Source organism: Didymosphaeria variabile (assembly GCF_027946475.1).
Source record: "Didymosphaeria variabile strain IMI 356815 chromosome Unknown scaffold_3, whole genome shotgun sequence".
Classification (NCBI taxonomy): Eukaryota; Fungi; Ascomycota; class Dothideomycetes; order Pleosporales; family Didymosphaeriaceae; genus Didymosphaeria; species Didymosphaeria variabile.
In genome coordinates, this window is record NW_026611622.1 from 846,995 (window position 1) to 861,671 (window position 14,677).

At 50.1% G+C, this 14,677-nt stretch overlaps 4 protein-coding genes across 4 annotated transcripts; 3 read left to right on the top strand and 1 right to left on the bottom strand.

Moving 5' to 3' along the window:
* Nucleotides 1-1,714: 1,714 nt before the first annotated feature.
* N0V89_003632 (uncharacterized protein) lies at nt 1,715-3,685 on the top strand (the record flags this gene model as incomplete). Its single annotated transcript, XM_056212430.1, has 1 exon — nt 1,715-3,685. The coding sequence occupies one exon, from the start codon at nt 1,715-1,717 to the stop codon at nt 3,683-3,685; it is 1,971 nt and encodes a 656-aa protein (XP_056072738.1).
* A 952-nt stretch (nt 3,686-4,637) lies between these two features.
* On the top strand, nt 4,638-5,537 carry N0V89_003633 (uncharacterized protein; the record flags this gene model as incomplete). The annotated part of the gene is made up of 1 exon (XM_056212431.1): nt 4,638-5,537. The coding sequence occupies one exon, from the start codon at nt 4,638-4,640 to the stop codon at nt 5,535-5,537; it is 900 nt and encodes a 299-aa protein (XP_056072739.1).
* Nucleotides 5,538-5,746: 209 nt separating this feature from the next.
* On the bottom strand, nt 5,747-8,600 carry N0V89_003634 (uncharacterized protein; the record flags this gene model as incomplete). The annotated part of the gene is made up of 2 exons (XM_056212432.1): nt 5,747-7,999; nt 8,070-8,600. 2 exons carry the CDS (start codon nt 8,598-8,600, stop codon nt 5,747-5,749), a joined length of 2,784 nt encoding a protein of 927 aa, XP_056072740.1.
* Nucleotides 8,601-10,943: 2,343 nt separating this feature from the next.
* N0V89_003635 (uncharacterized protein) lies at nt 10,944-13,047 on the top strand (the record flags this gene model as incomplete). The annotated part of the gene is made up of 4 exons (XM_056212433.1): nt 10,944-11,102; nt 11,539-12,121; nt 12,167-12,744; nt 12,853-13,047. The coding sequence occupies 4 exons, from the start codon at nt 10,944-10,946 to the stop codon at nt 13,045-13,047; spliced, it is 1,515 nt and encodes a 504-aa protein (XP_056072741.1).
* Nucleotides 13,048-14,677: the final 1,630 nt, after the last annotated feature.

Here is a 14,677-nt window from a genome sequence, read left to right on the forward strand (position 1 = left end):
TAACGCTAGTGAGATTGACAATGCGTGTTGGTGACCACCGGGTAGCACTGCTTGATTCAGATACCAGATGGTCTGGATCTGATTGCGTGAAATCTGATAAACCCCACATTTGCCGGGATTGTACACCGTCGGGTAGCACTGCGTGTCCGAGATCCAGCTACCGATATCGCACCGCAACAGCTGGTGGGTCAAGCAAGGGCCGAGGGGCCGTATGCATGAACACAGCGCAAGCAAACGTTGGTGGGATTTATGTTGGAGCAGTGGACCGAAGACCTCACTTGTCTTCGGCTTGTTCAACCGCGGAGTACGAATCTGGGGGTAATTCATCTGATAATGCGCACCGGCGGTACCTGTGTACGCAATCAGATCGAGGCTCACTTGATGTACCAGCGACGTGGTAAGGCTCGGATCTGATAGTTCTGTGCCGGTAAGAAGATTCATTCTAGAGCTCACGGAATCAGATAAGGGTGGGGACCAAAGGGTTTCGCTAGAAGGTAGCTCTGGCTCGAAGAAGAAAGTCGGTACGCCAGAAGAAACTTGCGGCGGCTTGCTGGTGTCTAGAGCGTACAGTAGCCGCGGCGACCTCCACTGCAGCCAGCACCGAAGCAACCATGTAAAACAGACTGTTGTATCTGGGGGCTTGAATGTGTGAGCAATGGAATTGCCGAGCGAACGGTCACGGTGGCTTCAACGTTGAGGTTGTGGGGCCGCTACTGTACCCCAGTGCTTGGAGAGTACCCAAGTGACCAGCATCGCGTAGAGTACGGATACGTGGACTCGATCGCTCGGAATAGATGGCTGTTTCGCGGCACGTCGTGGCATGATGCTCTGATGTTTCGAAACGGGTGCGCTCGGACCGACGAGAGGCAGTGGTCCGATTCGACGCGCTACCGTCTTGCGTCGTCCTGCGTCCGCTGCGAAGGTGCTTTGCGATGGGATGCAGGGAATGGCGAGAATTGCCATGCCGGGATAGTGTACCCGGCAAGCGAGGGCGGTGGGAGGAGCAGACCTGGAGGAGCATGCGATGGGGACTGCGATTGCTAATCCATCACTAAAGTTCCATAGAGAGGTGCGGAAAGGCAGCAATACTGGACGGTTCACTGCCGCGACCAGCACCCAGCATGCACTCGTTGGGCGCACGGCAGGCTGCGCGGCACAGGGCTGGAAAAGCCCATGTCCAAGCGGGAAACCGACATGTTCCGCGGCTCGGCGGTATGCGCCTCTGATGAGCCTCTGCTTTTCGCTCTGCCCATCAATGCCGGGTGCAAAGAAGCGAGGACCCGCCTCGTCATCACCAGTCACCCACCCCATTTCTCCCTCAGCTACTCCTCCTTTAATACAATCAGCGCCCGCCTACGCCCAGCGAGCGCCCTACCACCGTGTCGCCTATTCATTACACCCACGCCCTGTTGCGGCGGCTGTCACTCCTTCAATCCCGTTCGCCACTGCGAGGTGAGCCAATCCCAGCGCATCCCACGATCTGATAACAAAATTATCTGATTCACATCCCTCTCTGCACGGTCCGAGGGCTTACCCAAGCACACCGACCCGATGCACAATCAATTCACCACCGCCGAAGACACGCCTGCTTCCCTGCTGTCTCCTTACTGAGTCAGGCTTGCTAACATGGTCCGTCGCAGCCGGCGTCTTGGTCGCGCCTTCAAGAGCGCCCTTCCGCCCGCCTTCCCGCTTCCTCACCCACACACCGCCCACAATGGACAACGAACATAGCATACCCACGACCGCAACCTCACATCCTCACGACCCAATTCCTTCCGAACCGCGACACGTTCCTGAGCTCACGCTGAAGCCGTCGAGCCCGCACCAACACGCCGAGCACACGTCGCCACAATCGCTCGGCGAGTCGATGATATGGAGCAACACCAGCAGCGACGACTCCGAGGCGCCATTGACGCCCAACACTGAGCCGGAGCGCCAGATGGACGAGATCGTCGACAAGTTGCAGGAGCTGCCGACTTCGACCGTCAATTTCAACGAGCAACAGCGTCCTCGACGCGCCTCTACCACCCTCATCTCTGAGAACCCCTCCGACATTCGAAGAATACTAGGCGATGGCGAGACGGCCACCCAGCTCATCAGCCAATGCTGCGGAGGCGGCTGCTGTTTGCTCAAGACATTGGCCCCTGACACCGCGTCACCCAACTTCCTGCCCGTTGTCATACCGGATAACAAGGCCTTCAGAAGCTTGAACCTGCGATTGGGACCCCTCGCTCTTGATAGCGAGCTCACAGATACGACGCCGCTGCCTCCGGTCAACATGTCCTTCGAAAAATTACCCTCGACCGAGGCACACCATGTCACCAAGGTTCATAAGGAACCTCCCAAATACATGAAGCCGCACCCGCCCTACGATGTATACTCCGCGCCTTTGTACCACGCCCGCGAATTGACGAAGCCTGGTGCTGAGAAGAGAACCTTCCACTTCGACATCGACGTAACCGACTATCCGGACGAGGGTGGTGTCGAGTTCAAGGTCGGAGGAGCGATTGGCGTCTGTCCGCCGAACTCGCAGGAGATAGTGGACGAATTATTCGACGTGCTCTGCATTCCAAAGTTTGTCCGCGATAAGCCGGCCATCCTCAAGACATTCACCGGTCGTTGGCCTACCATTTGGGGAGATGACCAGGCTCGCGAGCTGGTCACCACGCGTCGAGAGCTACTTACCTGGTGCACAGACTTGCAGTCATTCCCACCTACCAAGAACTTGCTCCGCCTTATGGCCGAATACTCTGATGCGCCAAATGAGAAGAAGATTCTCATGTATCTGACCTCGGCCCAAGGGCAGGCTGCCTTCTGTGATCTCCGCACGACATCTCATATCACCGTACCTCAGCTTCTAAGCGCCTTTCCGTCTGCGAAACCACCCCTCCCCGCTCTGCTCTCAAACCTGAATCAACTCATGCCGCGTTTCTACTCGCTCTCGAACGACCCCCACATCTCAGCCGCTCGTCCTGGCCTACCGGGAAACCGCCGCCTCATCGAAATCGCTGTCACTGTTCATGAATCTCCCGACTGGCATACTGAGAATGGTACCCGTACGGGTGTAGGCAGTGGCTTCATGGAACGCCTAGCCCTTCAGTTCATCAAGGCGGAGAACGAGGGAATCGATCCGAGCATCCTTGATCTCCGCGTACCCATGTTCCGTGGACTCATGTCCAACCCGCTCTCGCGTCAGTTCGGTGGAGATGGTCCAATGGTGCTCATTGGTGCTGGTGTGGGCATGGCACCTTTCCGAGGCTTCATCCTTAACAGGTTAAAGAACGCCAACTGCGCAAACAAGATCTGGTTGATCCAGGGTGTTCGCGACTCTATGGTGGACGAGCTCTACTCTGGTGAACTGGGAGATCATGAGCGCGAGATTAAGAAGGTCGTCCAAAGTCGTAAGGTCAAGGTCGGCGCAAGCGACGCCAAGTACGTTCAGGACGAGGTGCGCACGCAGGCCGACATTGTCTGGTTTGTGATTAACGCCCTTGACGGTCGTATCTTCGTCTGCGGAAGCAGCAAGGGTATGGGCGAGGGTGTCGAGAAGGCACTCATGGATGTGGCCATGCAGAAGGGTGGTATTAGCGAAGCCGAAGCTCATGAGTTTTGGACCAAGAAGAAGGAAGACGGTCAATATATCGCTGTAAGTCTTCCTGATGTCTGGCTCGTGGACCCATACTGACAAACGTTAGGAAACCTGGTAAACCGACTCACAACAATGACGCGCCGCGTTTGTTAAAACTGTACATATTGCATTCCGATGCACCGTTGCGCCTCGTCGACCGCATTGATACCTCACCTTCGTCGCAAATCTTACGCATTATCGGAGTTTTGGAGAATCTAAAGTAGACTAGAAAGCTCCCGCTACCTGCTATTCTTCTTTATACATACATATTTATACGTTCGTTAGGTTGGGTGGAATCTGCTTTTACTGGGCTATGGATTTAAAAGTATCATAGCATGGCGTTTGGATGGCATGGCGGGGTGTTTTGTGTTTGAGCCTGGGCGGAACTTTCGCGTAGTGTCTTGATCTGTACAACAGCTACCAAGCGAATAATATCATGTTGTTGGGAAGTTGTGACTGTTGATCAAGTTTGTTACCTTCCACTCTTCTGAATGGAGCAATGTATGGAAAAAGCGACACTGCTGCAGTCCTCACAGCAACCTCTTTGTCGGCTGCATTGTCCATCACTTCCGCACCTACACGCAGACCACAGTCAGTCTTCGCCAATAGCGACGCATGTCGCAGCATTCTCATCACTGGCAGAAACGATCAACACAGCACCAACAACCCGTCGATCTGACCAAGGTGTCTCTGGCCGAAGTACAGGACTGGCTATCGTTAGATAATTCGTGTACATTCAGGGTATTCATTGCAGCCATATCATGAACGGATTCTCGTCTGAAGTCGCCTTCTAAGCACAATTAATGGAAGTGACGTTGTTAGGAGAGTGTAGACTACTCGTACAGACACCTAGTCCTTCTAACCTGTTCAGGCAAACCACACGCGTGAACGGGATTAACATGCTCGCTTACAGATCATCAATGGTAAATGGTACGTACCCTTACTCGAACTTCAATACATAAAGATATGACTTGGAAAGACATTTCGGTGACCTTCTCTTCCAGACACTATGCAACCCATCAAAACCAAACTCCTAGAAGTCCACTACCTCGACCTGGGCCCACGCGATGGCTGGCCGGTCATCCTCTCCCATGGCTTCCCCTACTCTCCCGATGCCTACACCTCCGTCGCCCCCATCCTCCAAAAAGCTGGCGCGCGCGTCATCGTACCTTACACACGTGGTTATGGCCCAACACGCTTCCTCTCCCCATCAACCATGCGGAGCGGCCAACAAGCCGCCCTAGCAACTGACATCATCGCCCTCATGGACGCCCTCGGTATTCGCAAAGCGCTTCTTGCAGGCTTCGACTGGGGCGGTCTGGCCTCGTGCGCAGCGGCAGCTTTATTCCCTGAGCGCGTGGCGGGGCTGGTGTCGTACGCGGGGTACGACGTCGCGGATGTACAGGGCCAAAAGCATGCTGTTGAACCGGCGCTGGAGCGGGTCATGTGGTATCAGCATCTGTTCCAGAGCGAGCGAGGACGAGAGTGTCTTGTGAATGACAGACGCGCTTTGTGCAAACTTTTGTGGGAGGAGTGGTCGCCTGGTTGGGACAGTGCTTCACGTGATGCGGAGTTTGAGAAGAGTGCGAAAGCGTGGGATAATGAGGATTGGGTTGATGTGGTGATGCATTGTTATCGGTTTCATCTTGGGAATGAGAAGGGCGATCCGGGGTTGGAGGAGCTGGAGGGCAGGTTGGCGACGAAGCCTGTGATAGATGTGCCGACTATTACTTTGGATGGGTTGGAGGATCCTTTGAAGCCTGGGGGTTCGGTGGGGCATGCGAAGTACTTCACTGGGAGACATGAACGGAGGGAAGTGCGTTGTGGTCACGCCTTTCCTCTTGAGGCTCCGGAAGAGTTTGCGGCTGCTGTTATTAAGGTGCAGGAGTGGTCTCAGAGCCTTGAGTGACAGGTATGACGATCTGAGCAACAACATGAGGACTGACCTCTGTTTTTGTAGAAGGAAACTTTAGGACTTGGCCGTCTATATAGCATTCCCTTCGAAATGTGGCTTACACGTACGAACCTCAAAAAATTGAAAAATGGACTTCCCGTTGGCTCAGCGCAGCACAGAAGATTTCCCTTCAAATTCAGGTGATAATCCGAACGCCAGTCGACTCAAGAGGTATTCCAGCAAGGAAGCTGCACAGTCTGTAGGGCCTTGACCACAAATCTTTGAAAATCTAGTACTGTTGCGGGAGCGCCTTCACTGCTATCCGCCGCGAAAGTCCCCAGTAAACATGCCTCTACTGCATCGTGATAGGCTGATCCCATAGTGTGCGTAAGTATCGGTAGTCTTGACTCCAATACTTTCTTCTGTAAATCACGTTGCGACTTTGTATTGAAATTGGCAACAACGTCCCAGAGGCCAATTTCGATCAACACGAGGCCTAAGCTATAATAGTCAAATGTAATCCGAAAGGATTGCCCGCTTCTTGCATTCTGTGAGTCGTAATCCGGATGGTAGTAATGCTGCGCATTCCGGTTGGGAGGAGGACCGGTCGTGAAAGCTTTGGGCTGGTTAGGACGCGCGTAGTTGAAACCGACAAGATACGGGTTGCGCAATGAGAATTCGGTTGATTTGAGGAAGACGATGTTGTTAGAGGAAATGCTCTTGTGAACTAAGGTGGCCTTGTGAAATGCTAGGACTGTAGAAGCGAGTGAGTAGGCGAGTGCGAGCCGGTCCTCAAGGGAGATTCGTTGGTAGCACTTTCGGGTGCTTTTGATGAGTGAATGCAGCGATGTAATAGATACATCTTCAATAATGGGAAGGTCAAACACGAGGCCGAATGCATGTTCATCAGTAGAATGGAAGTAGTGGGAACAATTGAGTGTTCGGAAGCTCCCGGTATGCTTGCTCATTTGGTGCAAACTGTTCGCAATCTTTGCCACGCGCCGGATCATCTCTGTGCGAACATCTCCCTCCCATTCTAGATCATAGCGAATCCATTCGATGAGGACATTGCGAGTGTCTTCACCTCCGCCATGGGATAGAAGTCCTAAGGTATGTTCTCCTGTACCTTTTTCGATCTTGACATCCTGAGGGTCCAATTTGAGTCCCTCAAGGCTGTCGTCTTGCTCAAGCGTCAAGGTTTCGTATTCCATGTTGATCTCTTTCGAAAACTTTATTGCATATGCCAAGGTACCTAGTTGGCTCATAGGGCTCAACTCGTTCGAAAGGTTTCCCGTCATCGCTGAAGATACCAATGCTTCGTTCTGGAGGGTCCTCAAATCCAGATGGGTGATTGCCTCGTCTCTATTACTTCCCGGCAACAGTTCGAATAAAGCGTCACTAAGCTTGCGAAGCTGCATGAAGGTTGTTCGTCCGCAAACTTGATATAGTTCCAACATGCGCTGACCTTCACTGCGATACTGTTGAAGTAATTCAATCGTCCGAGAGTAGTCCAGATGAAATTCTTGACATGTTGTAGCTGGCTGTTGTGCTGAGTCCACGAAACCCAGGGTGTGTTTCCAGCTTCCCAGCTTCTCTAATTCGAGTGCAGCCTGAACTGGCGATATACGAAGAGGGTCCGGAAATGCGAGGTCGACAGATATTAGGAACTCCTGGATAGCTATGAACCGCATCTTTCTCGTCAATGCTTTGGCATTTAGACGCACTGATGGTGTAATGCGAAGCATGTCCCGTATGACATGGAGTAGATGACGTATGGACAGCGTACAACTCTCTTCAATATTGGCCATCAAGGCTAGAACATTGGGGTTAACTTCTTTCCCAGGGCCATGGAATGTTCTTGTCATGAAGGTCGCCTGCACAACGCGTTCTTGACGAAACCTTTGAACACCGGAAGGGCCATCACGCATGTACACAAGGAGCTCCAGGATGACACAACCCAGGGACCAGATATCACCTGACCGTCCCACTAATCCCTTCTGAAAGGTTTGAAGGTCTTCGCACTCCGGGGGAAGGAAGTCTCCTCCGCCTACGCGGAAGGGAGTCTTCGATGTATCGGTCACGGACTTGAATGTCGAAAGTCCAAAATCTGTAAGAAGAAAATCCCCGGCATTGACGAGGATGTTGCTGGGTTTTACATCCCGATGGAGGCCCATGATATTGATATCGAGTTTCTCCGATGCTGAGAAATCATGCAATGCTTCAAGCCCCGAGCAAAGGTTTGCAAGGGCCATATAGATGGCAAGATCGCTCTGTAACTCTGCAGGTCGTATTTCTTTCAAGAAGAGGGCTTCCATGTCCCCAGTTGAAGCCAGAGGAAAGATGAAGTTGTGCTCTTTTTGATGTGTAAAAGATGCCAGGAGCTGTTGTATATGTGGATGCTTCAGGTGGCTGAGTAAGGTAAAGTTCCGTAGCTCCTGCTCATGGCTCTGATCTGAGCCTACTTTCTCGGGAAATCGCTTACGCACACATACCAAGCTCTGTCGGTTGCCTATTAAACCTGGATGCCAGCTCTAGCAGAAGACTCACCGATTCGAAGCCCATCCAAGCAGCGTCCTGATGGGATGGATGTAGTTGGAGACGATAGACAATTCCGAAACCTCCAGATGCAATGAACTCCTGCTTAACGAAAGGAAGCACAGTGAACATATCAAGGATGCGATGTTCTGTCTCTTTGATGAAGATAGGTGCACAAAACTCCCATTGCTTCTCGTAAAATTCGCCGGAAATCTTTGGAACAAGGGTCTCGAGATCTTCTCTTGATATGGGAAGACGATGGTCGATTGGAGAGTTTTGTAGGTTATCATTCTCTATGAACCGAATAATTTCTTGCTCGTTCCCTCCCAGGACAAGGATCGCATAGACTCTCCTTGCGCTAACAAAAATCTTCTGAGAAAGACCCTGTAGGCGCTCTGGTGAAATCGATTTCGCCACGCTGAGCGAAGAACGTATTGCGTCCAGAGTGAGTAGTTGGAATAGATCTTGATGTGGGACAAAGTATTTGGAATCACCATCGACTTGGCACCGCAGGGCTTTGATGTCGGCTCGTAGTGACGGCATGATTGTTCGAGCTTGACAGCTCTACTTCTGGTTTGATTTCTGGTTTGATTGGGAACTGTTAGTAGCCGCCACAGTGGTGGACGTTATGCGGTGGATGTTATGCGAAGGCAGACTACCAATTCGCTGAAGGAATAGATTCCTTTTCGGTCTAGGATCGGCTTAGCCAGGCAGACTACAAGTTCCCGATACCGTAAACCTTACTTACCTCGGTCAAAGCTCTAGGCGATGTAATCTTTACGTGGTCCTCGTCGAGGAACTATGCGCATGATATGTTGGCACGATGCACTCATGCAGCCGATCTAGATTTCGACTAACCTCCACCATGAAGTTCCCAGCACCAAAAAGTCGCACCAGTAGTGCATTCGTGCCTGCTTTGTCTATGTACCTACGCTCAATGACTTCGACCACGACCATAATAGCAGGATCTTCAGCGGCGTCTTAAGGACCTAGAGGAAATGTGAAAGGAACTATAGCAATATCCAATGTACGAGATCTTCATCCTTATCTATATATGTGCTTCTACGCGGTTTACCTGCGGCAATTTGTTTTGCCACGTCGTGCACACCGGAAGCGGGGTACGCCGGTGAAGAAGCAGTGAGATATGCAGCATATGTATCATATACGAGGCAACCATGGTAACACAGCAGCGCGCGTATAACCAGAGTATGATTGGTGCATTCTAAAGCCTGACTTGGGTGCCTCGCATGCATAGTATTGATAACGCAAAGCTGAGGTGAGCTGGCAACCATGCACAGCCTTGAACAATGTATCCAATCAAGACGGAATCTCTTGGCCTAGGATCGAGTTTCGATTGAAGATTTCCTTGTGATCAGGAACTTCAAGCCTTGAACTATATGTTGCACGTCAACGCTTAGGTAAGGAGATTGCTTTGTTGTACGGTCGGAAAACCTCGTCGCACATTCGAGATGGGCAGTAATAGTATCTTGTCTCCACACTACACAGGGTTCTCCTGGAAGCGTTTTCTGGACAGTTCTTCGCGGTTGTTCATATCTCACGACGGTGACCTGGGAGTATGGCTTGTCTCTAAGGTCCACGCGCCCAAACGCGCAGATACATCTACCCAGGCTTATCAGCGTACGTACATCCCACGTGATTGCGCTGCGGCAGACAATTCATCCAAGCTAGGTTTGGAGAAGCTTGACATTCATGACACAGTCGGCCTGGATTCATTTCTTGATGTATGTCTCCTGTTGAACGACTCGAGTTACGGTTGGACACTGATTTTCCAAGAGTGTGGCACTGAGGGAGAGGTCACCCAGTACGATATTTTAGTCAGTAACCCGATACAAGCTGCAAGATGCGGCAGTGATAAGCTAACCTTCGATCTGCAGCATCTTCCGACAACAACATTCATGGGCCCGCTTCAGCTTCAGCAGAGAGATCTGTCAACGGATTCTCGAACGAAACGACGTTTTTGTACCATTCCTTGATTGTCTGAACTCTTTTGGATACAGATCTCGAGAAGATCTTCGGAACTGGGACGGGCTTTACTTTAAGACCCTACCTAACCCAGGTGCAACCCGTACACCCTATGACGACTCGGGTAAGCTAATTCGATGCAAGAATTGTGTTACTCGTTTAGATATTACGAGAGGAACGGTCGGACATCTGGAAATCCCTGGTCATTACGCAGGACCGCGATATATCAAAAGTATAACGAGAAAAAGGATTTGTGGACGTGCATCTTGATTCAGCCGTCGGCGTCAATTCTCTCTCATCTTGAGACAGACTTTCTTCAGAAAGTAAAGTGCAGTACCCGCTGCACTCAACAACTACTTGTTTTCCACGGGATGTATCTCACCCTGGGATTGAGCTTCTTTGGCGAGTACCAAGATGCTGTGCATTCAGAAGTCGTACAGTTGGTAAGCGACATGAGCTGTGAATGTGGTTTATGTCCATTGCTAATGGTCACTAGAGCCATAAGGCTTCCTTCTCGGCCGTCGGACGACAAGCCAAGAGCGATTTCGTTGTTAGCTTCCAAGATCTTCAAAAATTGCAGCTTCTCAAGCAGAAGCTCTTAAGAGCTTCTAATGTCCTACAGGCGACACTGAGCGTAGTTACTAAGCTCCAACGCTATTACTTGACTGAGGCAGCGGCTTTCAACGTAAATGTAGAGCAAGGAGGCTTAGACGAACTGCATAACTGCAGAAGCCTTATTGATATCTACAACCGGAATACCGCGCTATCTTTGAGATTCGCTGAAGACGCTCAGATTCTGGTGAGTTCGAGCATCCATCCTAAAGATCGTACTAAGGGTCATGCAAGCTTTCGAGAGTGCTTGACACCCGCCGCGAGGAAGTTTTACTGCAGACCAGTGCTGCAATGCAGGCCAATCTTGATGTCATGAAGCGCATCGCTTTTCTCAATGGTGAAGAAAACCAGAAACTCTCTAAGATCACCAAAGAAACATCAAAAGACTCCAGAGCAGTGAAAGCACTTACCACTATTGCGACCATGTATTTGCCTGCCAGCCTCATCGCTGTAAGTGTCACAATTGTGGATATAAAAGACTACTGACGATGGATACAAGACCATCTTCAGCTCGAACCTCGTTCACATCCCGTTACAGAACGATGAAGCATCCTATGGAAGATTTGCGGTAGTGAAAGAATTCTGGATTTACGTCCTTGTGACCTTGCTGCTCACTTTGATCACTGTGGCGCTCCTAGTGTTACCCAGAAAGCGGTGGAAGTCTTCTTCTCCCTCGTCGCAAATCCATAGCGTGGGGTGTCCGTAGTTGTGTAACCTCAGAGGCCTATAATTAGAATACCTATCATAAAAATGGCTCAGTAGGGGCACGGTCCAAGCATCATCACCTCAAGTGATCTGGCTTGCTCAACTGTATGAGCCCAAACCTTGAACATCAGTCCTACTCGGGTTATTGCTTATGAACAGTTTTAGCTTCGTGTCAAGGCAGGAGCCTTTCTACCGGCTGGTCCATCATTATAGTGTGCCTACAGCGACCTCGCGCATCACTGGCCATGGCACGAAGAGGATGTTCCGCGAAAAGATCGCAAATATCATCACGCTTCTGTCAGTAACTCATAACTTGCCATTAGATATGGCTTTTGTCACCTGGGAGGCAACACTTGGGGCTATAGGTTCTGGAGCCACTTCCGAGGTACGGCAACGCATGCTCAGCCTGCACAAAAGCATTGCGTTCAAAGCGCCGAGACAACTCACAGATCAAGACAACCTCCAAGCATTTGAAGAGAACGAAGGCCAGCTTCATGGGGACTATCGTAATATCGTGAACGAGATATTTATCCTTTGTTCAGAAGGCCTTCGCTCGCATCCCAACATAATTAACCTCGAGGCCATCACCTGGCACTATGACCAAACTTCAAAGGCTGTTTGGCCTATTCTCATCTTTGAGAAAGCCGAAGAAGGAGACCTTGCGACCTTCATGAATTCGGATCGTGGTCGCACGTTAGGCATTCGAAAACGGCTTGAACTCTGTCAAGACATCGCAATCGCCCTGCTCAACATTCATAGATACTGTGAGCAATATTTCCTGTCAGCCTTTCCCTGCTGATATTTTACAGCTATCATTCACGGCGATATAGGCCCTCGCAATCTTCTTGTCTTCCACGAAGGCGACGATGTCTACATTAAGATGACTGACTTTGGATATGCTGCTCTGATGCATGCTGGAGACCACATTGATATGGCGCGAACATGGCCTTGGCATGCACCAGAAATTGGTTCGCAGTGGGACTTTGATTTTGAAGATGCACGACGAGTCGACTTCTACGCTTTTGGGATGGTATGCGCATGGATTCTGCTAGACACAGAGTATCTGCGCACAAAATCAAACACAGCATCAGCAAATCAGCTCGCAGATACAAAAGAGTACATTGCTGATTTGAGGAAAGAGGACAGTGTTTTGGAGACAGTCATCGAGTTACTCGACAAATTAGACAGTCTGGAAGTGGAACAAAGGCTGGAATTGAAGCTCTTCTTCGAAGGCACCCTCCAAGATCACCCAGAAACACGTAAATTGCATGTGAAGGGGATATTTTACGACTACGGTAAACGAACCGATATTGGCAACTTGACATTTGAGGAGCCACCACGTATCACCTTCCAAATTGAGGAGATACCGTATACGGCTCAATTCAAGGTCAGAACTTTCCTTTCGATATCTGCTGGAGCTGTCTCGTCGAAAAGTTCCAGCTGCCACACTGGCTGTACGCACCACGTGATAAGAAGTCGCTAAAAGACGCAATAGGTCTCCCGAATTTGGTCCCAAGCAATAATTGGAGATTTCCGACTCTGGGACGCCGTTTTCGCTGCGCTCATGATTCAAGCAGAGAACCACCCCGATCAATCCTGCCGGAACAATGCTATGTTCCAATTAGCAATATGCTTCGAGCTTGGCTTTGGGTGCCTACATTCAACCTCCGAGTCTTCTCGATGGCTTTAGCGTTGCTTCAAAACGATGCAAGATGTTCAAACCGAGTTACGTTCACTTAATTCAGTAGTTATATTTCAACCCTTAGGGCGCGATGTGCTCAAATGGAATGCAGCCAACGCCGTGCAAATTTACGTTACAGATGGTATTTTGAAAGAAGCAGAGAGAGTACATCACAGAGCAATGGAAAATTCTCGACGCATTCTAGGAGATCAACACCGCATGGTGCAAGAACAAGGAATCATCGTCTCCGATATCTGGACTAAAATGGGAAGATGGAAGGAAGCATACAATTTGATATCTGAAACGCTGGACCGGAGCAATCAATACGAGCAAGCTTATGCACCAGATCGGACCCTTATACTAGCTCTTGAGTCAAAAAGGTACATTTGCGATCATTTAGGTCGGCTGCGCGAAGCCAAAAGTCTCTTGATCCGTCAGATGGAACTTAGACAGAAAGGGAGACGAGAATCTGAACGCCCGGGACTGGTATTGCCTACAACACTCCAGGAGATGGAGGATTTAAAACATCTTGGACAATATCAGATGGAAGATCGCGATTATGATGCAGCAGAGAAGACAACATTGAGATACATGGAGCTCGTCAAAGAACAGTTCGGCTCAGAGAGCAACCACGTTCTTAGCGCTATGGCTAACCTTGCTGATATGTACATTCGTAGCAACAGAGAGCACAGCAAGCTCTACATACAGGAAGCTCTGGATCTGTGCGAGAAACTCAACACACCATTTTCGCGCGTGCAAAAGCTGAGATTACGCATTATGCGTTGCAATGGACGATTTTACAAAACCTACGACGACTTCGATGAGATGTTTTCAATAGCCGTTCGCAATCTCTCGGACTGTCGCAGCCTAGTTGGCTCCCGCGACAATTATACTTTGGGTGCCACGGAACGTCTCGGTTTCCTCTACCATTATTCAGGTCAACGTGCAGCAGGACGCGCCTTGCTCGAGACGGCAGTGGCGACGTGCGAAATGGCTCTTGGAGAAGAGCCGCTGACTGTATTGATGCGTAGTCGTTTGGCTGTACTGCTATGGCACGATGTGCGGTGGGATGAAGCATTGAGTATTCACGAACGAAGCATTCACCTGCTTCGTGAAAAACTTGGCGAGCACTGTCTCCAAGCGGAAGCTCTTGAAGAGCAATACCGTGAATGGCAGGCCTATAAGACTCAATGGAGCAATGGACTAGGCAGATTGATACCCCTGCAATTCATAATGTGGGCTGGTAGACAACTTAATCTCATAGCATCCTGGAAGACCCGAATGGAACATGCATACCATTCCAAGAAGTTTCGATACTTTAGGTAGTTACGATACTACTTGACTTCAAGCATTTTTCTTCGGTCTGTGACTGCTCCCCAGGAAATGTGATCCACTTCTTCATTTTATATTGCTATGACAAGTACATCAATTGAAGGATGAATTTTAGTGCTTATGTATGTGTCCATTGTAGCAGCTAGATATGAACATTTGCTATACGTGCAACGTGAAGCGCATTGAATAGCTCGATGTGTACCTAATGGCCTTCTTTACACAATCTAAGTATGAGCTACACTAGCCTGGCCGATGCTTGTGGACCCAGCAAAGTCTTGCGGACAATGATACAGAATGAATAATTGAA